General features: G+C 34.4%; 1 protein-coding gene across 5 annotated transcripts in view; it reads right to left on the bottom strand.

Annotated features, from left to right (window-relative positions):
- Window positions 1–26,484, bottom strand: part of Pof1b (POF1B actin binding protein) — an 80,922-nt gene extending 54,438 nt beyond the window's left edge. For 4 of the 5 annotated variants that reach the window (XM_074063332.1, XM_074063333.1, XM_074063334.1 and 1 more), the window contains exons 1-4: window positions 26,397–26,484; window positions 25,954–26,283; window positions 11,511–11,585; window positions 6,806–6,886 (exon numbers count right to left, since the gene is read on the bottom strand). In XM_074063332.1, the coding sequence (XP_073919433.1) occupies window positions 6,806–6,886; window positions 11,511–11,585; window positions 25,954–26,244 (447 nt within the window). In that variant the 5' untranslated portion in view covers window positions 26,245–26,283; window positions 26,397–26,484. The remainder of the gene's footprint in view (window positions 1–6,805; window positions 6,887–11,510; window positions 11,586–25,953; window positions 26,284–26,396) is intronic. The other variant, XM_074063335.1, reaches the window with a different exon arrangement.
- Window positions 26,485–26,914: the final 430 nt, after the last annotated feature.

Genomic DNA, 26,914 nt, shown 5'->3' with positions numbered 1-26,914 from the left:
AGCAGCTCAGCAACTAAGAGAAATGATGGACAAATGGGACTTCATAAAATTAAAAAGCTTCTGCACAAGAAAAGAAATGGTCTCTAAACTGAAGAGACCACCCACAGAGTGGGAGAAAATATTTGCCAGCTATACATCACACAAAGGTCTGATAACCAGAATATACAAAGAATTGAAAAAACTAAACTCTCCCAAAATCAATGAACCAATAAGAAATGGGCAACTGAACTAAACAGAACTTTCTCAAAAGAAGAAATTCAAATGGCAAAAAAGCACATGAAAAAATCCTCACCATCTCTAGCCATAAAGGAAATAAAGGAAATGCAAATCAAAACCACACTAAGATTCCACCTCACTCCTGTTAGAATAGCCATCATAAAAACACCACCAACAACAGGTGTTGGCAAGGATGTCAGGGAAAAGTAACCCTTGTACACTGCTGGTGGGAATGCAAGCTGGTGTAACCACTCTGGAAAACAATTTGGAGGCTTCTTAAAAATCTAAACATAGATCTGCCATTTGATCCAGCAATCCCACTCCTGGGAATATACCCAAAAGAATGCAACACAAGTTTCTCCAGAGGCACCTACACACCCATGTTTGTTGCAGCTCTATTCATAATAGCCAAGTTATGGAAACAGCCCAGATGCCCCACTACTGACCAATGGATTAAGAAAATGTGGTACTTATGGACAACGGAATTTTACTCAGCCAAGAAGAGTGAATATTTATTGTTCTCAAATAAATGGATGGAACTGGAGAACATCATTCTGAGCAAGGTTAGCCAGGCTCAGAAGACCAAAAATCGTATGTTTCCCTCACATGAGGACTTTAGATCTAGAGCAAAGGCAGTAATGTGGTTGGACTTGGGTCACATGCTAAGGGGAGAGCACATACAGGAGGTATGGGGATAAGTAGGAAACCCAAAACTTGAAAGTGTTTAATGTCCCCACTGCAGAGGAGCTAATACAGAAACCTTAAAGTGACAAAGGTCAATATGGGAAGGGGATCAGGAACTAGTGAAAAGGTCAGTTTGAGATGAATCAACTTGGGATGTAACACATTTGGACATGGAAGCAATGCTAGGAATCTCTCCGTATAGCTATCCTTATCTCAACTAGCAAACACGCTTTGTCTTTCTTATTATTGCTTATGTCTTCTCTTCAACAAAGTTAGAGATAAGAGCAGAACAGGTTCTGCCTGGAATTGAGGGGATGCAGGAGACAGGGGGTAGAAATGGCCCAAACAATGTATGCATATTTGAATATATGAATAAAAAATTTTTTAAAAACCACTGACATACTAGTTGTACGTACTCCTATATAAATCTAAATCTGATTGTTGTTTATTTCTCATAACATATAGTAATTCTTTTAACATATATTACACTTTTGAAAAGAACTGCCAAAGTATACCTTGTATACTGAAGTATACTTCAGATACTGAGAATCAAAAAAGAAAAAATATCATAGAAATAAAGAAGGGAAAATTTCAGGAAACAGTGAGAAGTCAAATGTATAAATGCTTCAGAGAGGTCAACAGGTAAGAACCATGAAATAGATTGGGTTTTGGCTACTATTAATCTGCTTAGTTTGACTGTTAAAATCAGCGGGAACAGTTCTAATGGGAAAAAAGTTATGGGGTCATAAAAGTGAACTGAAAAGTTCTTCCTCCCTCATCCATACACTATGGAAACTTAGGTAAGTCACTAACCTTCTCAGAAGTTCAGTTTGCTTATCATAGGGATAGTAATGCAGTGTATGGTGTATCAAGTAAAATAATGTATTTAGGGTACCATTAATCTTAATGTATAAATTATATAATAATATTTAATAATATAGCATCATAATATTTTAAATCTACATTGCATTTAAAACAACTTTTGAGAATGTTATGATGGTTCTAAGTTAAAAATGTATGTAAATAGGCTTAATGAGGGCAAGGACTTTATTGACATTGAATGCCCCATTGCAAATAAGCAGATAATTTAGTGAGAAGGAATGATATAAACATTTATCTTAAGGATATAAGTTTCTTTTAAGAGATAGAAAAACAAATTTTATAAAAATGAAAATTCCTTCTTTATGAAATAAAGTTAATTACAAATCATGAACAATTATTACTACTTTAATAGAATAAAGATGCTTTAAACATTAACATTGTTGATTCTCCTCAGAATATATGTTGTGCTTATTATCTGAAGTGTTTTAATTTTAAAAACCCTCCAAATTTAGATCTCCTGAATCTAAAAGAAGGCAAACCCAAGTATTAATATGAATAAATCATTCTAGCAAAAAATCAGCCAAATAACTTCAATCAAAAGTTTTAGATTTCCCAATAAAAGAGCAGCTAGGCAGTTTTACTGTTTCGGCAACTTCTATTGTTCAATCTGTGCATTTGGTTTTGTGCCAGATCCACCCTTAAATTTAACGGGTATTTTCAAAATGGCTGATCATATCATTTTAATTGTTACTTTCAGAATCTTTGGCAGTAGTCCTCACATGTAACCAAGTATATAATCCTCAACAACTACTTTACTATTCCCAGGCCACAAAGTGTGCTGAAGAAAATTTTAAAATAAGGAAAAATGCTCATTTCAAGTTATCTTACTTCAAGTATGCCCTCCAACCTTTGTGATCATCTTTATATTCATCAAATTCTCTATAACTATGGCTACAAATCTTTTTATTTCCCCAAGCCTCCTGTACTCATGCTCCCTCACTCTCCTTTTACTTATGGAAAAAATCCAAGATAATGTATCCAATGTAATCTCTCCATGTTCCTCCATAATTCAAAAATCTCTCTTCAGTTTCTTCATGCTATTAAGGAAAAAGACATACTCTTCTTGCTGTCCAGAAGTCACTTTTCTTTATGTGCATGGAATTCTATCCCTTCTGTTTCTTCCAGACTTTTATCTCATTTGGCTCCCTTTTCTGCTTCATCTTTGGCCTTCCTTATTGCTGGTTCTTTCCTTCTATCTAAATTCTCCCAAGATCTCCAAAATTCTGTTCTCTCCTTTAGCTACCATCACATCTCTCCTTCCTTTGACCAATATCCTTTTTAGCAGAGCAATCCTCCATCATTTCCTCCACTTCCTCTTGATACACTCGCCCATTAACTTCCTGCATCTGGATTTTACCTCCACAAGTGCACTGAAACTGTTCTCTCTAAAAACATTATATATATTTATTACATTACATTATATTATATATCATTTTCTTAATTGTCAACCCCATTCTCAAATCTCATTCTCCCTGGACTCTTTGTCTGTGTGTTTCAGTTACACTGTGTTTACATCCTTGTCTGACAATATCACTTCCTATGAACATGGTCCTTCTATCAGTTCCCTTAAAGTAGACATTTCTCAAAATTCTCTCCATTACCTTCCAGTGATTACATTTATTCCCATACGATTGATGATAACTTTAAGAGGACTAACACCTTTATCTCTATCTCAGATGTGACCTTTCTTAGTAATTTTAACTGCCTGTTAACTTCTCCTATGTGCATCTCAGATGCCACTGGTTCAAACATCTCACAACTAAACTAGCTTCCTAACCTAGCTTCTCCTCCCCATCTCTTCTAAATCTTTTAGTTGAGCCACCATATTCCCAGTGTCTTGTTGAAATCTTATGGTTATATTTGACTCTTCTTTCAATCTCCATATCCAATAAGTCTGCAAGTCTTGTTAAAGCTATCCTCAGAATAACCGTTAGAAAAGGGACAAGAATTTAAGAAGACTTGAGCACGTCACACCTTATTTCAATGTTAGTTGCTTTAGTAGTAAAAGGATGCTAAAAACAATGTTGAATCATATCAATACTTAAAAGTCATAATAAGTCCTTCCCTGAACCTGTCCCCCCATTGCTAAAAATGTATCATCTTCAATAATTGAACCCCAGTAAGATTTTATCTGTATTTTTCTTATGGTACCTGACATTCATCCCACCATATATTTTATGTAACTATTGGTGGATATGTCGTATTTCCTTTGGTTTGGGAAACCTGTGTTATTTTCTTGTTTCTACTTAAAGGCTCTATGGGGTCTTCCCATAGTAGGAACCTCACAACAGGAAAATTAATGAAGCTGATAAATATCAATTTCATTCTATCCACCAATGGAGCAAAATATTTTTTTCATTTTTTGATTAAGTAATAAACCAGAATACATAAATCCTTTGACTCAAATGATGATGAATGGAGAATAAGGAAAATCAAGAACAACCAAAAGTAAAATGATTGAACAGAAATAGAAGGAAATCATGAGAGAAGTGGGTTAAAATCAGTTTAATTACAAGGAGGAGAAATAAAGATTAGACAATTTTGGAGGTAAAGAGGATAAATTTGCCACTTAGGAGGCCCAGCTTATTATAAATATTGTAATTAAACTGGAGTCTTCTCATGGGGGGATTTAAAAGAGCAAACAAAAAAGGAATATATTTAGAAATAAAATGGTGAATATATCTAGACAGGATTTTCAAGCTGTTGTGAACCACCAGATAGATTATTTTTGTTTACAAAGCATGGACTTGTTATTTTCCTCAATAAAGTAAAAAAAAAACTTTAAAATGACTATTTTTATTCAATCCTCTGCTGGGTATGCCTGAAAATTTTTTGTAGTTAAACAAAGCCTATAACAATGAGTCTCTTACAGAGGCAAGCCCAGTGTTTATTATAATGCTCTGTACTTTTATACTTACTTCCAATTTGTCTGCCTTTGTAAGCACATGGTAGGTATGTGGTGACTAATTCACCTCCATCAACAATTGTCCTTTTGTATTTCTCTTTTATTTCCTTTTTCAATTGTCCTTAATTTGCTAATTTTTTCTCCCAGATCTGCATTTTTCAGTATTACTTCCAACTTTGTCAAGTCATAACTGAGTATTTTTGCACTAGTTAAGAACTTAAGTTACAAGAAGGTTGGGACCTTAATTTTATTCACTGCTTTATTCTCAGTTCTTACAGCAATTTCTGGCACATAGTAAGCAGTTCATAATTATTCACTGAATAAATAACTGGATGTCTCTGTATTTCAATCTCTTGCCTTTTTAGGATTAAATGGAATACAATATGTAAATTGTCTAGCATGGACTACATAGGCAAAAAATATTAGTTTTTCTTGTTCCCTATTAATTAAAGAATATGGATTTATCCTAAGTCACATAGGAAGTGCTGGCAAAGTGAATTGGAATCCAAATGATTTGATATTTAAAGTTTCTGAATATATGCTAGGCAAGAAAAACAACTTTTACATTATGAAAAAAAGTCATTGAAAGTCAGAAATACCAGGGGATCAGGCATTCACATATACATACCTCCCAATTTATGTATGAAAGAAAGAATAAGAAAGAGGAGGCTAAAGATGAAGAAAGTGTAAAGAGATGGTCAAATGAGAAAATGATATATTCTAGCTTGGCATGGTGGCTTACGTCTATAGTCTTAGCTACTACAAGGGCTGAACCAGGAGGATCATTTGAACCCAGGAGTTCAAGACCAGCCTAAACAACAGAGATATCCTTCTTTAATAAAAGCTGAAAGAGAAAGGAGAGGAGAGGAGGAGAGAAGAGAGGAGAGGAGACTCTCCTTTCCCAGGATTTCCTCATCTTTCCCCCACCCTCCTTGATTTGTTGCTTAAATATTTGATTCTGCATAAGCAGAATCTGCTAAAGCAGGCAACTGCTTTAGCTATAATCACATCCTCTTTCAATGTTTACACGAATGTATGAAAACTCAAACAAATGTCCAAAGCAATTATCCCCCTGCTCAGATCCTGCACAGAGGTTCACACAGACACACATGCATAATTAGTAGCTTCCTTAGCTAAGGAGACATGAGATTTAAAATAAACAAATATATAAATTAGGGGGAATAAATACTAGTAGAAAACCAGTGTACCATCCCATACATCTAGATTAGTAGCAAGCATGGTACCCTAAATTAACTCTTTATATTTTCCACAGATGAAGTGAACAATTTATTTTATCTTATAGGATAGGGCAGGATTACTTTCTGTAATAGTGGAGAAATAAAATAAAGAGGAAGACCAAGAATGCTGGGTCCTTATTTTAGATCACACTATTTCATATTATAAAACTGATGTCCCTACAGCCTTATAGAATTTCTTATTGCAACTAAAGTTTTGTGTGTATATATATGTATGTGTGAATGTATATACACACTCATTACTATGGAAAACAGTTTTCTAATTTTCTCCTCAAAATGAGACTAAGCTTAATGTTCTACATTTTGTAGAAAATAAAGTTATGTAAGAAATATAAGATTTAGTGTAATTTTCTAAACAGTTTATTTCTAGGCAAATAAGTTCACTCATTATAGACAACAAAATCATGACTAGTTGTGAACTTTTGACTTTTAATTTTCTTCTTCCTAGCCCATATCTCAAAGGCAAATCTAAATAGGCTAAAAACCTACAACTCTTGATGTAACCGTTGATAGAGTTTTTATGAGAAGGCTGTGAAAGAACTTTGTCCCTTTTCTCTTTGGTTCAAAGTGCATGAAAATTCTTTGTTGTGCAAGGGTGGAGCTACTAAAATAAAAAGCTTTTACAACCCAAGAATCTCTAAGCTGCTTGAAACTATTGCATGTCTGAATCCGAATGTATAGGTGCATGGTTGTCTGAAGTTAAAAATGGCATTTTTATAATAATAATTAGAAATTCTCTTTATAACTGGAAGGAAGTCCAACAATCTGATTTTAAGATCTGGTAACTGACTCACCCTTCTAGTTTAAGCTATCAGCTTCTGAGGAAATATATGGTGTGAAAGGACATTGTATGAGATCTTACCTGTTCGGGATTTTTTACTATATATCTTCTAATAGTGGTCTGTGGATATGTAGTGACTTTTACTGTTGGAGAGTGAATTTCCTATGAAGAAAAGATAAAAAATGTATATAATTAGTTATATATTCAAATTATAAACTTGGAAACATTAATAATAATAGAGTAATAATTTTCATAGTAGGTTTTAGAATCATTTGCATGAAGGATGATATATGGATTGATTTTTTAGTTAACTTCAGTCTTGGAAATATTTATGAAAAATGTGCTGTGTGCTCAGCACAGGTGATTATATTATACTAATTTCATGGTATTTTACCATACTTTCTTTTCTCACATTATATTATGATTTTATTATATATTCTCTTTTCCTGGAGCTGGACCAGTAAAATATTGAATAAGAACCATTTATTTTTCCTTAAGTTCTATCCTAGAACCAGGTCATTTTACAATTGCTTGATGCACAGCTCATATCTTAGTAAATATTTTATAAAAATAATATAGTTTTATTCTTTCTTAAAGTATAAAATAATTTGGATTCCTTAGACTTCAGCTCTTCCTCCTTTTTATATTTATTTACTGGAAATACATTGGCTGAGAAGAAATTGTTAAAATAATATTAAAATACAACAGATGAAATGAAGTCTATATTATTTTCCCATTTACTTTGCTTTTTTTCTTTATGAAAAAGTGCTACTCCTTGTTTTTATGTCTGAACTTCCTTCATTCTTCTATATCTGCTAAGATATGAGAAGAAAATAGAATTTCTGATTTAGTAGAATCATATGCTAATATTTGTGTTTTATTTTAATGCTCATTTAAAACCAGGCCTCAAATTTGCCCCGAAAAATTCTATCTTGCTGCCCCATACCCAGTCTGAATCAAGACAATTTTGTAATCTGAGACTCCAGCAAGGTGCCTTATGACTAAATAACATTTGGTGTAAGGTGGGCATTTTCTTGATTTGACAATTTCCTCTGGCTTATTTATTTTTAAGGTGATTTCCTTAAAATCTGCAATATTCCCTCTCTCTTCCACTTTCCTAAGCTCCTATTTTTCTGAACATTTAGAAGTGATTACAGTTTCACAATAATTCTCCAAAGAAATTGGTTTAGTTTTAAATAAATTCCCTATAAAATTGTTAATAATATTTACAACTTCAGTTTCACTCTTTCTTCCCTTCTCCTGAATCCAACGTATACTGAATCACATTCACTATGCCTTCCAGGGTCCTCTTCTGAATTTTTTGTTGTCCCCATCACCCTGCCCAGATGACCCCTAGGAAGACTTCCAAGGAGCCTTTTCTGCTTTGTACTTGCAAGGGTGGCATCACATGGCAGTTACTTGAGCCTGGTGCAGTCCCCTAGAGTATTTTATTAAAAAGTATTGATGTAGTTGGGGGACCTGATCTTGGGACTCCCTTGACACGACTCTGGGGGCTCTAATCTTTTCTATCTCAATAAACTCTCCTGCTTTACTCACAAAAAAGTACTGATGTAGTATATACAAACATGCACGTATGTGAACAAAATGAACTGGAGCCAGTCTAATGATCAGTGCCACACATTTGTGTCCCAAAATCAGAGGTGGTATATCTTTCTACTTCATCCCAGTCTCTAATACTCCTTGGCATCTTGGAACTATTTGATGTAGTCGTCATCCAAAGGGCTCTTTGTGCATTTCTCTTCTTTCCTGGGAGTCCTGGCCTCATTATACCTGTTCTAGTTGCCCTTGCAGAAAATCTTTGCTTCCCATAAGCAGAATTACTTAAGTGGTGGTTGTCTTAAAGTGTCTTCAATTTCTAGACAGTTTGGATGGTCACAGATTCTGTTGCAATGTATGTATTGACACCAGACCCAGCCCATTTGTGGTTGCCATTCTGCCATATGACATTGAAGACAGATCAGTGACTCCAGTCACCCTCACCATCTGTGGAATCGTATTCTGGCCTGAGGCTGGTACTATCATACCTCAGAGAGCTGTTTGCCTTTATCAAGGAAAAGGAACTCTGCCACCAAGCCCTCTAGTCAGATGAGACTGACCATCTTTATCAACTTCAGAGTCAGGACAATTGATCACCTCTATGATGACCTGGATATATGGATTCTGTCTATTGATAGTAGCTTTTGAAATATCTGGAAAGTTTGATAGATGAAGGAGACAGAAACTAGGCCATTTCATTTCAATGAAGGGTGCTTAGCATCTGGTGGGATTCTCTGCTTTGGGAAGAGTTGATGTGCAGCTGGTGGTCTGGATGTTTCCCTAGAGCTTCTTTAGAACTGGTTTCTGATACAGAGTCACTTTCCAGGTGAGTTTGTTCTGCAACTGGAACGAGCTGGCTTTGTCAGTGGCCTCCTTGGGTCCAAATCCTGCAGAACTGGGATATGCAGCATAAGCAACAGCATCCCCAGCAGCACCAGCAGTAGCTGCCAAGCACTTTATCATGCTTTCTAAACTATTGTTTGATTAGAATTTCACAATATTTGCTTCATTGCAAGCTTCTCCACATGATTAGAGGAAAATATAGCTTAATGTTTATTAATTAAATCATCCTACATTTTTTTGGCAGTACTGGAGTTTGAACTCAGGGCCTCATGCTTCTTAGGCAGGCACTCTACCTCCTGACTTACTCTGTCAGCCCTGTTTTGTGTTGTGTATCATTGAGACAGGATCTTACAAACTACTTGCCTGGATTGGCTTCAAACTGCAATCCTCCTGATCTCTGCCTCCTGAGTAGCTAGAAATACAAGTGTGAGCCACTGGTGCTCAGTATCATCCTATATTTTAAAAATGAAATAAGATATAAAGAAAGTATGTATGTGTGTATTTAAAAATTAAACTTTCAGTGTGTTGGAAAGGGTGGGCCATAAATAACATTAAAAGGGAGAGAAACCACTAGACAAGGTCCTTTGTAAACTTTTGATGGAAGAATCAATATCGATATAAAGTGAATTGTACAAATCAATGAGGAAACATCTTTAAACTAACACAAATGAGCAAATATCATGTACAATTTATAGAAGAAAGTCAAACGGTTAATAAACAGCATCTATTGTTCAAACTGGGAATTAGGTAACAAAAGAATGTATCATATATTTACCACAAAATTTTAAAAATAATAAAATTTATGAGGATGCAGTGAGATGAACACTCTCTTGAGGAAAGGAGATAAATAATCCTATTTTGATTAACACAAATTTATGTGGAAAAAAGGTCATAATATATATTTAAGTGAGAAAATAAGGATATAAAGTTGCATATATGGTATGATCATAACTTTATGTGTGAAGAGAAGAAAACAAAATAGAGTAGCATCGCTGGATGAGAGATAGAATCAAGAGTGATTTTTATATTCTTTTTTACTCTGACAGTCCTCCAGGGCTCCATTTCCAAGCCAATTTTACCCTTTATCCCACCATCCTATGGTTTTGTCTCCTAGGTTACCAATGCTGATCTAAAAGCTTCTTGAGACTAGTGATTGGGTCGAATTTACTTTTGTGTAATACTGGCAAAAAATTGGTATTCTAGAAATGTTTGCCTAATGAATGCCTGATTTTATTTGACCCAACTCTAGTAAAGGCCAAATTGAGAAGTGGTCAGAAAACTTTTCTTTGATAATATTCTTTTTTATTTTCCTTTGGCATCACTGGGGTTTTGAACTCAGGGTCTCACACTTGCTAAGCAGTTGCTCTTGCTGCTTGAATCACTCTGCTGGCCCTTTTTTTGTGATGGGCTTTTTCAAGATAAGGTCTATCAAACTATTTGCCTGGGCTGCCTTCAAACTGAAATCCTCCTGATCTCTGCCTCTTGAGTAGTTAGGATTACAGGTGAGAGCCACCTGTGCCCAGCCTAATATTCTTATTCATTCTGAAAAATGTCACATTTTCCTTATTGCAGTCAAGGTTCAGAGACCAGTTTTTGTCCATTTGTTTTCTCACTGTCCATGTTCACACTCTGGCACCTCATCAAGATGGGACTGTTTTCTTGAAATAGCATCTTCTCTCCCTCTTTTTCTCTAAATCTCATACCCTTTTATCTCCCCCAATGCACAACATAACCAAAAACTGTGTGTTTTATGCTTGTTTTATTAGGATTTACTTTTTTATATATGGCAACTAACTAAACACATATTTGTTAATATAGTATCTAACTATTATTTTAGGTATTTTTTGGATACACAATGACTAGGTTAAAAAAATCCTAAAAATGGGATTATTAGGCCATAAAGGGTAAGGGATATAGACCCTTGTGTGTTTTTCAAATCATACACTTTTGAGAAGGGCTAGATCTGACCCTATAAGATGTTCTTTCTGAATTAAAGTTAAACTACAGTCAATCACAAAATCAGTTCCTTACACAATCCAAAGTTCTTTAATCAATCCAATGTCTATATAGTCTATTTGAGCTCCAATCAAGGGCCCTTAAAACATCTATACTCACTAGGAGATTCTTGGCTACAGTTACACTACACTCAAATTAAAAGCAGTTAGGTTGAATAAAGAATGAAACAGAAAACTATGGTTCATAACACTTGTTGCACATTCCTTACTGTACTGAGCTGGTATCTGAGAATCTCCTTTTTTGTTTTTGGGTTCTGGCATTTTGTGAATGTATAAAGTCTTATGAGGAACTAAGGATTGCTTACATATATAAATGAGAGTTGCACAAAAAAAAGAAAAACAAATCTAATCTAATCCATAACTTCTTTTACCTGTTCAGTATTTTGGGTTATATGTAGAGTGCTTGGTGCACATGTAGATATTTTCAGAGTTGGGGAATGGAGTTCCTGTTGAGAAACAAAAGGATCAGAAATTGTTACTGAGCAATGTCCTTTAAAAGTCTTACATTCCCAAAGTATTATTTTTATAATAATCTTATTAGTCAAAAATAAAAGCATTAATAGGGCTTTCTTAAATGACGTCCATCTTGCTAAAGAGCACATTACTGAATTACTTTGCCAGCTTTGCAAGAAACCTAATGATAGACCCTTTCAAAGCAATTCATTCTTTTTATATTGTTAGGTTATATTATTTTTATAGTTCTTTGAGAACTCTGCTAACATAACCCTAATATTATTATATGTCTGTGAATAATAAAATGCAATTTTATCTAGCAAATCATTAAATATAAAAATTAACAAAATTGACATAGGACACCACCTTTGAAAACTGACTAGGACTGTTGCCCTTAGCTTACGTCAAGCTGACTCTAGTTTAATTCCAAAGAGTAGGTCAGAAAAGGTGCATTGCTTTATTAGTGTGAACAGCTGGTTTAAGGGAGCTTTGTTTCTTTTTATGGTGGTGTTAAGGATCAATTCCAGGGCCTTGCACATGCTTTAACACTGAGCTATATTCTCAGCCTTGGTGTGCACAGTTGATAGCACTACTTAATCTTCCTATACCTTACTAAAATTTAAAATCAATTGACATGAATTCAGGGCATTTTCCCACAAAGAGAAAATATTTTAAAACAAGGGAACTATTAAAATCAAAATCATAGATTTGTAAGAGAAACACTGACAGACTCATACACAAGCCTAGCTACAATGTAAGTGTAACTATTTTTTTGTTTGTTTGGTTTCTGGCAGTACTGGGGTTTGAACTTGACACCTCTCACTTGTAAGCAAGCACTCCTTCACTTGAGCCACACCTCCAAACCTTTTTGATATAGAATTTTTTTTTAGGCATTTTTTGAATATGGTCTCACATTTACGCCCAGGCTGGTTTGGACCACGATCACACTATGCATGGGCTGGCTTTAAACCTCAATCCTCCCAGTCTCTGCCTTCCAAGTAGCTTGGATTATAGGCTTTGGCATCTCATCTGGTTGTGAATATATTCTTTAATATAAAAATGTATACATATAAAGTAAAAGAACTTCCCTTAATTATTCTTCCTCTACTCTAGTCATTTACCCAGAAATAATCATTTTTGTCAATGTATCTTTATATAAATATGCATGTATAAATAGCAATGTTTCTCACTTTTATTATTCACAACTTAAACTAAACACTATCTGTGCAATTCATAGTAGATATATATCAAAATTCATTATTATATGTCGTAATCCATTATTTTTAATTAATAGTGTGTCATGATGTTTGTTTGAAAGATTATTGGTATATTTCTCTACTGATCAGTGTTTAAATTGTTTCCAGGTTTTCACGACAATTCAATGAGCATTCTTGTGCAATGTAAGTGATTCTTGAGAATTTCACAAAGAAGTAGGATTTCTAGGACATAGATTATGTGCATTATTCATTTTAACAGATGCTGCCCAATTGATTTCTCAAATTTCTTTGCCAATTATACATCTATCAGCAATATATAAAAGTACTCATAGCTTGAGGTTACTGTTTACAATTGTTTGGTCTGTTTAGGCTGGGGTTAATACTAGTATTCTGAAAAGACAAATTTGTACATACAGGTAGCACCTAGTAGGTGTGCTTCTAACCAATTCAAATCTAATGTCACCAGCAAATGAAAAGTAATAAATCTTACTAGATAAATGGAGTAACCTTTATGATAAGAGTTTACTAAATTTTATAAACTTGCAGACATTAACTCAAATAGGTGGCCACATGCACACACACACACACACACACACACACACACCTCGCACATCAAAACACTTATTAGTACTAGTATAGGCAGGGTTATTTTATTCAGATGTTGGGATACTATATATTTAAAGGAGAAGTTAATGTATTTGAACAGTGTCTAGCCTGATCTTCAAATGAAGAAGTTCTTTAATCTTCTTATATTTGGAAAGCTGGTACATTAATTCCACAGATTATAATATACTTACTTATTTCTAGCTCTACTTGAGTCCTCATTTTTAAAACTGATCATCCCTACAAATGAGGCTTTTCCCATACAGCCCTCATAGGAACACTATAGGACAAATGGAATAACTTCAAAAAGTAAAATATCTGAATATAATTTCAAAGAACTTGTTATATAAAACCCCAATTTTTTCTGGAAAACTACAGAATTAGGTAAGATGATCTGAGTGAATGTCCAAAATGAACAATATCTTGATGATAGAAGGTACTTTCAGTAACATCTAATTCTAGAGTAAACTGCAGCAAGTCATCCTGCAAATAGCCATTGCTTGTTCCATTATAAGTGATAAAAAAAAAAGTATCTGTAAATGAATGAAGAGGATATCTTAGTTTTGTTTTGCTTTTCATGGCCCTAGGCTTTAAACTCAGGACTTTACACTTGCTAGGCAGGCACTCTTACCACTTGAGCCACTCCGCCAGCCTGAGGGTATCTTAATTTTAAGGGAACTTCAGGAATAAAGATCCAAAACTCCCTTGCAATAATCTCTATCTTAATTTTTCAGTATCACACTCATATGTATACAAGTTACTAAATCCCTCATGTGGAAATAATTACATTCAATGAATAGTGACAGTTTTTGTTCTTATGCCCTCTGTCACAGCCCCACATTCATGATAACAATTTAAGGCAGGAATAGGGTGATATGGCTATCAAGGTATAGTAGAAACATTTCTGAACTTCAAGTCAGGAGTTCTTGGTTTTACTCCTAGTTACACGAGAATATGTATGATATTGGACAACACATGCCATCTCTGTGAGCTTTAGTTTCCACATGTGAGATATATAATATTGGTGTGGAAAAGTGTAGATTAGAAGATCTTTAAGGTCTTTTCTATTTCTGACATACTCTGATTATCATTTCTAACTTATTTTTCCATATAGACAAAAAATTTTCAAATCATTTAAACTTATCAGTCTCATTTTCCTTTAATGATGATGACAACTAATACATATTAAGAGTTTCTTATGCCAAACATGTTAGACAAATTGTATTGTTCAATATTATGAACAACTCCATAAGGAAAGTACCATCAATCACAACCCTACTATATAAATGAGTAATGTTAAACATATATGGGTTAATTAACTATATGCACAGCTAATACTAGGTGATGGAATTCCAACTCAGGTAGCATGCCTCCAGAATTCATAGTCATAATCACAACACTGTGCCACATGTCTGGCTTGCCTCCATATTTTCTGTTTTTTGAATTGTGGAACCTAATTATATGCTTAAGTTTAACTAGTTCTAATAATAAGAGACTATATATTTGCCTTTTTTATTATTTTCTGCCAAAAGTAACTTTTGGGTGTCTGAAAATAAGAGACTCATCCAAAAGTGACTATGTGAGAGAACAGCCCTGATTAAATAATCTAAGCTTCTTTAATTCAATAGAGGTTTTTTACAGAATACACGACATATTTACAGAGTGTAGTCACAAAGTCATAGGCTTCTAAATTCAATAAAATATTGAATTTTTATTCAATACTTACATCATATAAGCCCTTCATCTTTTCAGGAAGACCCTACTTTTTCTGATAAAACATGCAGCACATTATTGAGTCATTTATTCCTGTGGCTCAGAACTATTAACTACCTAAATATTACCTTGTCAGCAACTTGCATTAGATAGAGTTCTGTTGAAAAATAATTTTACACATCATTATGTGGGCTTAGGCCTGGTATATAATCCAGGTCTGTTTTTCCTGTGCTGCCTCAGGTAATGATTTTCAATTTTGGCAAATTATAATGGCACTCTCCTTCCTCTTCCCCATTTACTTTTTATGAAGTACATATGGCATTGACAATTTTAAGATCAGAGTGAATTAAAATCAGTTTGCTTTTTGAGATAATTTTACTACATCACTTGAGATAATTGCTGAAACTTACCACATACTAAATCATAGCTGGGAAACTCTGGTTTCCCTAGGGAATTCACTATTCACAGAAATGTATCTTATTTCCAACTGTTAAAATAGCTATGTTTTTCAGAGTTAAATCAGTTAAAATGTAAATGGTTCAAATTTCTCAGTTACTTACATAGTAAGAGTGCTTTTGAGTGACACAGAACAATGGAGAAAGAAGGAAAATCAGAAGCCAGAAAGATGCTGTTCTCCTTTAAGCACAAGGAAAACCCTAAAACTTAGGATATATTCTGAATTATAGAATAATTTCAGTAAAACATCATGAATGTCAGAATGGACACTATTTTTGTCTTCCAATATACTTTTCATGTTTTCTAGGATGAAAAAAATATAGTAAAGGGAGTTATCAAATAATTTTTTGAAATAAAAATATATAAACCTGTTTAAACTGAAAACACCTAAGTATCTCTCTAAAGTCAATGAAAGGAGACAGCCAAAGTAATGGAAATATTAGGCACTGACTTCTAAACTCAGCATATTTATTAAACTGTCTGTTCTAATTTGAGTAATTTTTTGAGCTATTTGAATATTGGTTTCTTCATTTGTATAATGGACAAAAAATATACAATGAATGTTGTCTTTATTTGTATACTATAGAATTTATCTAATGCACACATAATACAAAAGAGTTTTTAAAAACACTATATAAGGAATTATTTTTACTAGATACATTATCAAAGTTAACTTGTACTTTGTTCACTCCTTGTTTTGTAATACTGTAGAGATATATGAAGGGTGGATAGAATATAATGTATACTGTCACCAAAATTATAATCATGTAATGGGGTAAAAGCTATTACAAATAAGATTTAAGTAGACCAAATAAGAGCCATAAAGACTTTATTATGGGAATTTGAGGGCTAAAAGATAAATTTAATGTAGGACAATCAGACATTTGATAACAAGGTTAAACTTGAGGAAAGTCTTCAAAATTGGTATAATTTCAGCATGTCTATATTTGTGAGAATGGCAATGAGTCATTTTAGGCATAAGGGCAACTTTAGCAAAGAACATAGTTGTGAAAAATTAGGGTTTATATTTAGAAAACAATGGCTTACATTTTGACTAAAACACAGGACATTGGAAGAGAGTTTCAATAAACTAAGATCGATAGGAGCCAGATCATGACAGGCCTGAAAATTACACTAAGAAATTTATAGAAACTGAGTATTTCTGAAGGTTTTATGAGCATAGGGATATGAGATATTTGTAGGGAATTTACATAACATTTCTGGAGAAGATGTTCTTAGGTGTAACTAAGTTTATGAAGATTTTAAAATTATTCTAGGCTGAAACCTATGCATCCAAGCTGAAGTTTGTGTTAGAAGACAAATGAGTAAATACTATGCTTGAGATAAAATCTTTCCTTAGAAAGTTCTAAACGTGTATTGGTGTGTGGATGAATACTGAGCAGTATAAGTAGTTTTTATGAGGAAATGTCTGGACACATATCAAATAGGTTAAACCATTAGAGGGTAGCTGAATGAAATTTAATAAATGAAACTATCACCTAGACAAAATTTCACCAGCAGGGGAGATGAAGGAGTATATCTATAAGCAAACTAATCAACAGTTTTGAGATTATTTGATTAAAGGAAGTATCACAATAAGAATCCAGGGAAGTGATGTGATGACAGAGCAAAGTAGTTACCCCTTTAAGATTGTAGTATATATATGCATGAAAAGAGCATGAGGAATCTCCCTGTATCTTTATCTCAAACTAGCAAAAATGCCATGCTTCTCTTATTGCCTTTTATGTGTTTTCTTCTACAAAATTGGAGAACAAGAGGGCAGAACAGGTTCTGCCCCAGCAGGGGATGAGGTGGGGGATTGGTACAAGTGAGAGGGGGAAAAGGGTAGGAGGATGAATACAGTGCAAATAAGGTACACACATGTAAGTAAATGCAAAAATGATACCTGTTGTAACTGTTCCAGGAATCCAGGGAGGGGGGATGAAAGAGAGAGCAGTGGAGGGTGTGAATTCAAATATGATATATTTGATACATTGTAAGACCCTTTGTTAATGCTGCAATGTACTCCCACTCAGCACAACAATTAAAAAAGTTTTAAAAACATTTGCCATAATAAGTAAGATAAATATTTGCTCACAGGAAAAAAGTACAAACCAAATAGAAACAGTCAAATCCAGATGCTTAATCAGGTCCAAGAACTAGAATAGAGAACTAATTGACTCATTAAATAGCTTCCTTATGTTTATGTGTTGTTCACTTTTTAAAAGAGTCAATCTGTGTCTTTCCATTTTCAGTTCAAAGAGAGGACATGAAGAGTGAAAGCCTCAAATAGTCCCAGTTAAGACACACATCTTTACTAAAACCACTACTGGAAGCCTTTGTCAGGCATTTTTCGAAGTCACAATCACAAAAATGAAGGGAAAAACAGAGAGGAAGAGGAGGTTAAAGGAGAGGGTGGGTGAGAGAGGAAGAGACAGAGAGAGAGGGAGAGAGAGAGAGAGAGAGAGAGAGAAACTTATAATTTTCAGTTTCATTCTTCTTCCCCAAACACTTATTTTTATTTGTCTTTGAGTCTTGATTTTTTTAAAAAGTGTCAACCCTCAAGAAAGTATGCAGTCAAAGGTGGTGGAGAACAAGGACCACAGAAGAATTATACTACTCAATATGTAATTTCATGGTTAAATAGTGTAAAGTGATATTAGTTCTAAAAGGAGACCACATCTAGCATAGAGATGGGTAAAGAGAAGGTAAGAAGATTCAGGGTTGAGAAAAACTTAAACCAATTTTCAGGTGGATTTTTGAGTAAGGGTGGTATTCCAATAGAGTTGTGAGGGAAGGGTGGATATTTACAGGCCTCAAATGGAATGAATAAAAGTCCAAGTTGGGAGAAGGGCAAACTTCTCTGTTTGTTCAAGAAACATCAGTACAGCATGTGAGAAGATAAAGAGGAAAAACGTAGATAATGGGAGGTAGAATAAAAGTAGGATAGAAATGTCCTAAAGGGGCCCTTTAACAACATCAAGGTAAGAAGTTTGAAAATACCTTTGGAACCTGATCATAAATTTCAAATCAAATGTCATTATTTTTTGTTTGTTTTTGTTGTTGTTTTGGTACAGGGGTTTAAACTCAGGAACTCACGTTTGTTAGGCAGGCACTCTACCACTTGAGCCACTCTACTAGCCCTTTTTTGTGATGGTTTTTTCAAGATAGGATTACCCGAACTATTTCCCTGGGACTGGCTTTGAATGGCAATCCTCTTGATCTCTGCCTCCTGAGTAGCTAGGATGACAGACATGAACCACCAGCACCCAGCTGTCATTTTGTTGTTGAGATCATAAATTTCACATTAAGGTAAAAGCTGATTTAATTTCTTCATAATATTTCCATCAAAATTCTTGCAAAGCATTTGAACTCTTTAAATAACTAAAAATTAGTCAATTTACATTATTTATTTGTGTTCATCTACGTAATTTATTTATATCCCAGTTTATGTCCCAAAGGATTTTAGGTGATTCATAATGAGAGCACATACAAGACAATGATCATGACCTCTAACAATGAATCATACAGCAGATATTTTATAATGTAAATAAGAGTCAAATGTGTAGGCCAGGAATATACAATATAGCTTGGTGATTATAGGCACAAACCTAGAGCTAGACTGCTGGATTTAAATTCCAGGTCTACCATACACTAGTTGTATGAACTAGGGCAATTTACATAACATCTCTATGCCTCCTCTACCTCATCTATAAAACTGGGAATCATATTGAACTTTACTTATTAAAGCTCAAAATTAAATCATTAGGGTACAGAAAGTAAGAGGCAGTTACAGGGAGGATATGAAACCCAGATTATGTGCCCGTAAGAATGGAAGAAAGCCTGGGCACAGTGGCCCATGCTTGTAGTCCCCGCTATACAGGAGGCTGAGAAAGGAGGATTGTTTGAGTCCAGGAGTTTGAGGCCAGTCTGGGCAACATAGAGAAACCTCCTCTTGAAACAAAACAAAACAAAACAAAAGAAGATGTCTTATGCTTAAGGAGGGTGGTACTTTTCATTTTCCTCCTGTTCTTAATCATTTTCTCTGTGAAACAGTGAGCTTCTGCAAAAACAATTGTATTGATAGAAGAAAAGATATATGTATACATACATAAATCTTCATTCATTCCTTCTTTGACAGGTTTTTGAGTTTAATTCTTTTATTGAAATAGTCACTAGGTACATGTGGTTTTTGAGCACTTAAAGTGAGACTAGTGACTGCAGAACTGAATATGTAATTTTAATTCATTTAAATTTAAATGTAAATAGTCACATAAGGTTAGTGACTATCTTATTGAAAGTATATCTCCTGAGAAAACATTAGGTAAGCAAGCAAGCTTTGATGATTGGTGTTATTTTACATTTATAAAAGGAAAAAGAAAAATACAACAAATTAAAAAAAACCCTCTCAAATATTGACGTTCAACTTTAAAGACTTTACAGGAGAACTTTAAGAACTTCCAAATTACTCTTTTTATAGGATACTTATGATGGTAAACATTACAAATATGTTCCTACTGATTCAGCCTTTTGATAATACGCAACATATTTTTAAAAATTGCTTTAATGCTTTCTGTCCTTAGTCCTTCTTAGCTAGTGGAGCCCTAATAAGCATTTCAAGCATGTGGGTTTACCTAATGTTTGCAATGTATTCATTTAGATTATTTTCTTGCCTGCATAGGAAGGGGCTTTTGTTGGTCTATACTTTTAGAAATCAAATATAAAATAAAGAAAATTATTGAGCACTAATTCCATTCCACACTTTGTCCTGGACACCTTCACAGGTTATCTTATTCAGTATTTACAAGAATCCTAAATGAAGTCATTGTTTCCCTCCCTACAAATGAGAAAACTGGGGTCCTGACAAGTTAAGTGACTTATTCAAGGTGATACAGAACTTAACACTTTGTGTCAGGCACTGTGCTCTGTGCTTTCCACCTTATATAATCACATTTTACAGATGAGACAAATGTCACATATAACAAATGTCTGCACCAAGAATTAAACACAAGAAGTTTTAAATCCAAGCATACAACTAGACTGCTTCATAATTTTGTTCTGCCAGGGTTCATTTTATCACTGAACATTTATCTTCAGCTTTCCCTAAGACATTCCATACAGACCTATTTTTATGGGCATTTTCTCTGTTACTGCTCCTTAAGCTGCAACATCTGCATCTTCTTAAGCAATACCTATTGGCTCTTATTTTCCTATTAATAGCTCTGGTCAATGAGCTCAAGAACTTTATGCAATACATACAGGAGAGTCTGGTGAGAATTAGTTAACAGAGGACATTATAAGCATAGTTCAGGACTTTGTTCTGTAAATATTTGGAAACATGTTGAAATGAACATGGAAATTTTTCATGTTGTTTATTCTGAATTTTAAATCTTTACTTAAAAACTAATGTCATATACTGTTTCAAGAAGGAAAACCATGAGAGCCTGTGGATACTACTGTCAGTCCCAATGACTATAAGGATCACTGAAAATAATAATAATGAGTTAGGGTCAAGCTACACTAAGCAGTTTCAAAAGAGGCAATATCTGTAAAAGCTACCTGACATTTATGCTGACAGAATTTACCAAGGCAAACAGCCATTTGAATAAAGTCCCTGAATACTATGGGAAATGTTTTTGTTTAGAACCTCTCAAAGTCAGTAACATGGTTAAACACTTGCCTTAAGTGAATTATTGTTGAGATGTTATTCTGAACTTTATACAGCAAGAAACATGCAAATTACAATTTTCTATCTTTAGATGAAATAAATATATCCTTCATTTAGGGTAGATTCTATGATTCTCTTTTTTTATTGTTGTGCTAGGTGAGGGTACCTTATAGTATCTACAAAAGTTCTTATATCAAATATATAATACTTGAATTCACTCCCCTCCATCATTCTCTTTTATCTCCCCCTCCCCTGATGCCTAGAGTAGTTTCAACAGGTTCATTTTTCCATTTATGTACATGTGTACACAGTATTTGAAGTATATTCACCCTCCTACACCCTTTCTCCACATCCTCCCCCCTTCCTCTGGTACAGGACCTGTTCTCTTGTCATGTGAAGAAAGTAATAGATCATACTAGTAATAGAACTATTTCCCCTCCCTTCTTTTTCCTCTCCCAAATCTCTCATTTAAGAAATTTATTCCTGTGTATTTTCTCTTCATTTTGGAAGGAACGTCGTAGATAGAGAAGAAATAAAATATAGAGTCCTTTTGGAGTTCATATTTTCGGGCTTTAACTATTATAAGAATGTATGATCCATTGGAAGTCAAAATAGTACCTCTGTTAGGCTACCTCCTGGTATGAATAAAAAATTGGCTCAAATATATCTATTCAAAAAGGTTATGACTTTCAAATGAGTTTAATAGCATGGCAAATCTCCCAGTTGTTTCAAAATGAGTTGTCAAGAAAAAAAATTTCCACCAGAACAATTGAAGAAAAGTTGCCCTTTCTTTCTCTTGTGGCACTCCCTGCCCTTCCTTGCCTTCCCACAAAAAGAGTTTGTGAGTACCTTTGATGGAACCAACAGGCCTGGGAATTTATCAGACCTCCCTTAAAGAAGAAACAATTGCCATGGGCACTTTCACCCAGCAATTAGTTGCACTCACAATTTCTACAGCTTCATTTCACTTCATTTCATGCAAGCACAAAAGTGATAACCAAAACTGAAAACACCAGCTCCTTTACACTATGACCTCATTCTGTTTTCAGCCAGCTTACTTCCCTGAACAATCATTTACTTTAGTGACCACACCCTTGAACAACAATTTATCAAAGCAACACACACCTCCTCCAGAACAGGAAAATTTTCTGAAAATTCTAACACAGTAGGGGAGCAATCCACAATCTTTGCAACCAAAGACAAAAAAAAATAATCGTGTAAACAAACACAGCCCCAGCTGAATAATTATTAAAAGCAAAGGCCATTTTAAAAACGTATTTTTCCCTAGACTGCTCAGGAGAGTTAGATTTGGTTACAAGTTTCAAATTCAAAATAAGAGTAAACTTGATAATACATACATTAAGAAACCAGTATTTTATCAAATAAGTAAAAGACAATTTATCAATAAATACTATAGCCATGATATGAAATAGGTGTATGGATTATCTACAGACTAGGCTTTATGTGTTTATCCTCAAAGTGGACTCTTCTTGGACAAGCAAATGGTATTTATTCTGAAAATCACAGTGCTTCCTACAAAATAGGCACTTAATAAGCATGTATTTGTTCGGTGAAAGCCTGGAATTAAAAGTGTTTTATTTTGATCCTTTTCTCTTTCTCAAAACAGAGTCCTTAGCATTCATGGAAAATATCTTGAACTGTATGAAAGCCTAAATTAGTAGAAGGAAAAAAATGTAAGTCCAATGAGTAATTCATGTCAATACTGTTCAATTAAGGTAGTATTTCATTGGATAGGCTAAGTACTAAAGATTGAGTTCTAAGGATATTTCTTGTTTTAAGTAACTTCTGGAGCACTATTCAATTATTTACAAGACCACATGGGTTCTGAAATTCATATATGACTTTGATTACATCTGTGTTTGATAATACTTGTTCATTTGGATAAACAGTAATTTTAATTCTATCATTAATTCACACAACTTAGAAGCAACTGGTCTCCACATTTAATTTTCTCTGACAAATACCCTATCAGTCAGAAAAAAACATAACTGAGCAAACCTTAAAATATATCTGATTTATAGTCAAGAAACAAAACATCATGTAGCTAGAGAAATTTTAAATATACTTTTGTCCATAAATACCATTTTAGTGCACAAAAGAGTGATAAGGAAAAACATGTTCTAAAAGGTCAGAAATAGAAAATAGTAAATTGTTTCAAAAAGCATTTGTTTAAATCTAAAATGTCTACTACATGAGCTAAAATTAAGATTCAGGAAGCAAAGCAGAGTGGCATCAATTTCAGTTTCTCAAAGAGAACATATTTTACTATTGACAATATTTATTTTAAAATCTCATGAATTCTCTGAATGTCATCCAAACACCAAAATGCTAAAAGTAAAGTAAAAATTTAATTGAATTCTTGATAACTAGCAATTGAATGCAATGCTCATTTTTCTAGCTGCCAGGGTCATGAACTCTGGCATCAGAATAACTGCTACATAAGTCAGTTCATCTGAAGCATGGCATGTTAAAGAGAGAAAATTTCAAACAGAAGGTTTTTGAGTAACATGTACTGCTTACTTGTGCCTGTCACGGTGCATAATAATGCTGCTGTCATATCTCTATCCATTTTGTCAGCATGAAGGCATCTTCAGATTAAATTTAGGTATTACTTTACATAATGCCACAATGCCACCCCACTGAATCAATAAGCAGATAGAAAGGGAAATAAAAAAACAGAAAAGGTTTCTAGTCACATTCTTTATAGCAATTATGTAAAAGTTGTTGTGCCTTATTCCCTTATACTGGGTTTGACATTCAACTCAGTTTGAAATTTAGTGGTTAAGTTTACTATTTTCTTGTCCTAACAAGGGAATAAATTTTTTTTCCTTTACCACATAGCTTGAAATTCACCTTTCTCATCTGCACTCATCCATTCCTTTTCTTTCTTTCTTATCATAAATAACTTCAGACTTCACAACACCCTTCAATCCAGTCTCTTATATTAGCCCCTTTTTTGGCCATACTTTCTGTCCCTAAGGATCTTTACATACTTTTCTATGGGGAATAATATTTTAGAACGGAGACAATCGTGTAAAGATCACTCTGGCAAATAGCAAGTAAAGAAGGAAAGTCTTATAAAATTTGGCTGGCTTGGTCCTGGTATTATTAAAAGGGAAAGTTGAACCAAGGAACAAACAATAATACATGATTCTAAAAATTATTCTATAGTGAATATTTGCAATTTGTTATATTTCACCTTTAAAATGTGTATTTATTTACTTTTTACTAGCAAGTTCACACACGAAGATACTAAATGGATTAAAATAACTCTATAACAAGTAGAATGACTTTAGTATTCCTATGATATTAGTGATCTGGATTTTTTAATCTTCATTGTTTTTGAGCCACAATGGAACAAAGATGACAGCCACATTGCTGTGCATTAGCATCTTAATGCTGAATGTTGGACTATACATGGCATTATTATTATGACTTACACAAATTAGTATTCTTACCTTTATATTTTTCTTCTTTTTGACCTCAATACAGATGGAGTTTTTTTCTCAATCAAGAATTTTTGGCACAAAATCCCAGAATTTGTGTGTGTGTGTGTGTGTGTGTGTGTTTTCCCTGAAATTAAGCTAAGTGTTAACTAAAAGAGTACAATTGTATCATTTGGAGTTTGAGGATTATCTACAGTTTTGAAAAATTCTTTACAATAGTTTTACTATACAATTTAGAAATGGGACTTCATGTCCTACTTAAGTTCTGGGTTTTGGGAAAACAATTCATACTATTCACAACTGATATGATAATGTAAGATGGGGTACCATTTCAATGGTTGCTTCTGTAATATTCACAGTACAAATTGTATCTTGAAAATACAATTTCAGTTTGGATGGAGGTTTCCAGAAAGCATAAATATATGCAAGTTTAATGTAAAAGGAGTCAGAGAATCAAAACAAACATAAAGCTGTTCATTTTATATAATCTTGCACTGTTACTTTTCAAGTATTAGCAAGATTACTAGTATAGATATTGATGCTAAAAAATAACTCTTAGAAAAATTTTGTTTTATTTTCAAGGGTTACTTTGAATTCATCTTTTCTAGCTTTCATTAATAATTGCTTACCCCTTGCCCTCCTCAGGCTTATATTTCCTCTTTCAGTATTCCTTCTACCAATATTCCATAAATTATCCACCTAGTCTGTACAAGAATCAATGTGTCATTTTCAGATGAAACCTATATGATGATTCTAACAGATATTTGCACCTGTCAATTATCCTGGAGCAGCATACTATTAGTTGAACACAAATAATTGCTTGTCACTCCATACATGCCACTCTAGTCAGTACCATTCTATTCAGTACAAAAAGACCTGCTTGCTTCTGATGTGAAGTGAATCAGTGGGAAGCTGTTTTAAAAAAATACACTACTATATTCAGCTTAAGGACTGCTTTGTGGTAGACACAAAAGTATATCTCACTCAAATCAGATATTCCAATCAGCTCTAACAGAAAATGAGCGTTCCTATGCTCTGGTTAGATTATGAAAATCACTGGGACTGATAAACAACCACAGGTACTAGTAAATGAAAAAAAAAAACAGCCAAGAGAATTTCCCACACATATATAACTGCAATCCACCAGGGATATTCTATAGAATCAAGGCAAAGAAGCAGAAAGGAAAAATGAAGTTTGAGACTTCTGTTTTCTACAATCCTGGAAGAACTTTGTTACCTGGGAATGGTCGCTCCAAACTAAGTTTTGGTAGGAGGAGGCAGTTTTGAGAGGGGAGAGCACTTCCCGTGAGCCCAGGGAGTCCAAGGCCTGCACCACCTTGTTCATGGGTCCACTGTAGGTCCTCACTCGCTCATACACTACATTTTTTTCAGGAGGCTGCTGGGTTTGGCTTGACTGATGGTAGCAGTGGTAATGCTGGGGCTGGCACTGCAGCACCTCTGGGGGCTGCTGGGTCCCACAGCTGCTGCTGCTGCTGGTGGTCTCATTCCAATAGCTTGAGTTCATCATTTTCTTAGTGGTCTGAAAGGGATTCCCCAAATGCTCTCCCTAAGGAATAAACACAGAAAGACAATGAAAAAAATACAGACAAGCAGGCACATGTATTGAAGCCATTTATCAACCACCTCTGCCTATAGTGGTGCCAGGGAGAGATAAATTACCAGAGCAGCAGCGGGAGGAGGTCTGGCAGCTGCACAGCAGTCAGCAAAGTATTTGAGCTCAAATGGAATGTGGAGCCACCCTGTGAGATTGCTCCAGGAAATGGTGCTGACACGCCCCTGGGGGCGGATTCACTTGGCAGGTTTGGATGCCAGGAGAGGCCGATGCGCCTTGCCACAGAGATAGCTATAAGTCTTCCCAGTAGGTAAAAGAGTCTGGATTGAGAATAAATGCAGAATTTCAGGGTAAGAGCTCATGGGATTGGAAATTTGAAGACAAAGACATGCCTATGCCAAAACTTACTGGAGAAAAACATCACAAATGTCACATGAAAGTGGCTTCCTCATGGCTCATATGTTAACAAGCTTAAGTACTATCACTCCAAAATTCCAGTCCCAAATAAGGGGTATTAGCCTAGGGACATACTAATTTTCTGAGATAAATTTGCATTCTTTGCAAAACCCAGTAGATAATTGCAGATAAAGGAGATTGCTATGGGATCTCCTCCTAAAACTCTAAT

Source organism: Castor canadensis, chromosome X (genome assembly GCF_047511655.1).
Source record: "Castor canadensis chromosome X, mCasCan1.hap1v2, whole genome shotgun sequence".
Classification (NCBI taxonomy): Eukaryota; Metazoa; Chordata; class Mammalia; order Rodentia; family Castoridae; genus Castor; species Castor canadensis.
This window is presented reverse-complemented; position numbering and strand designations above follow the sequence as displayed.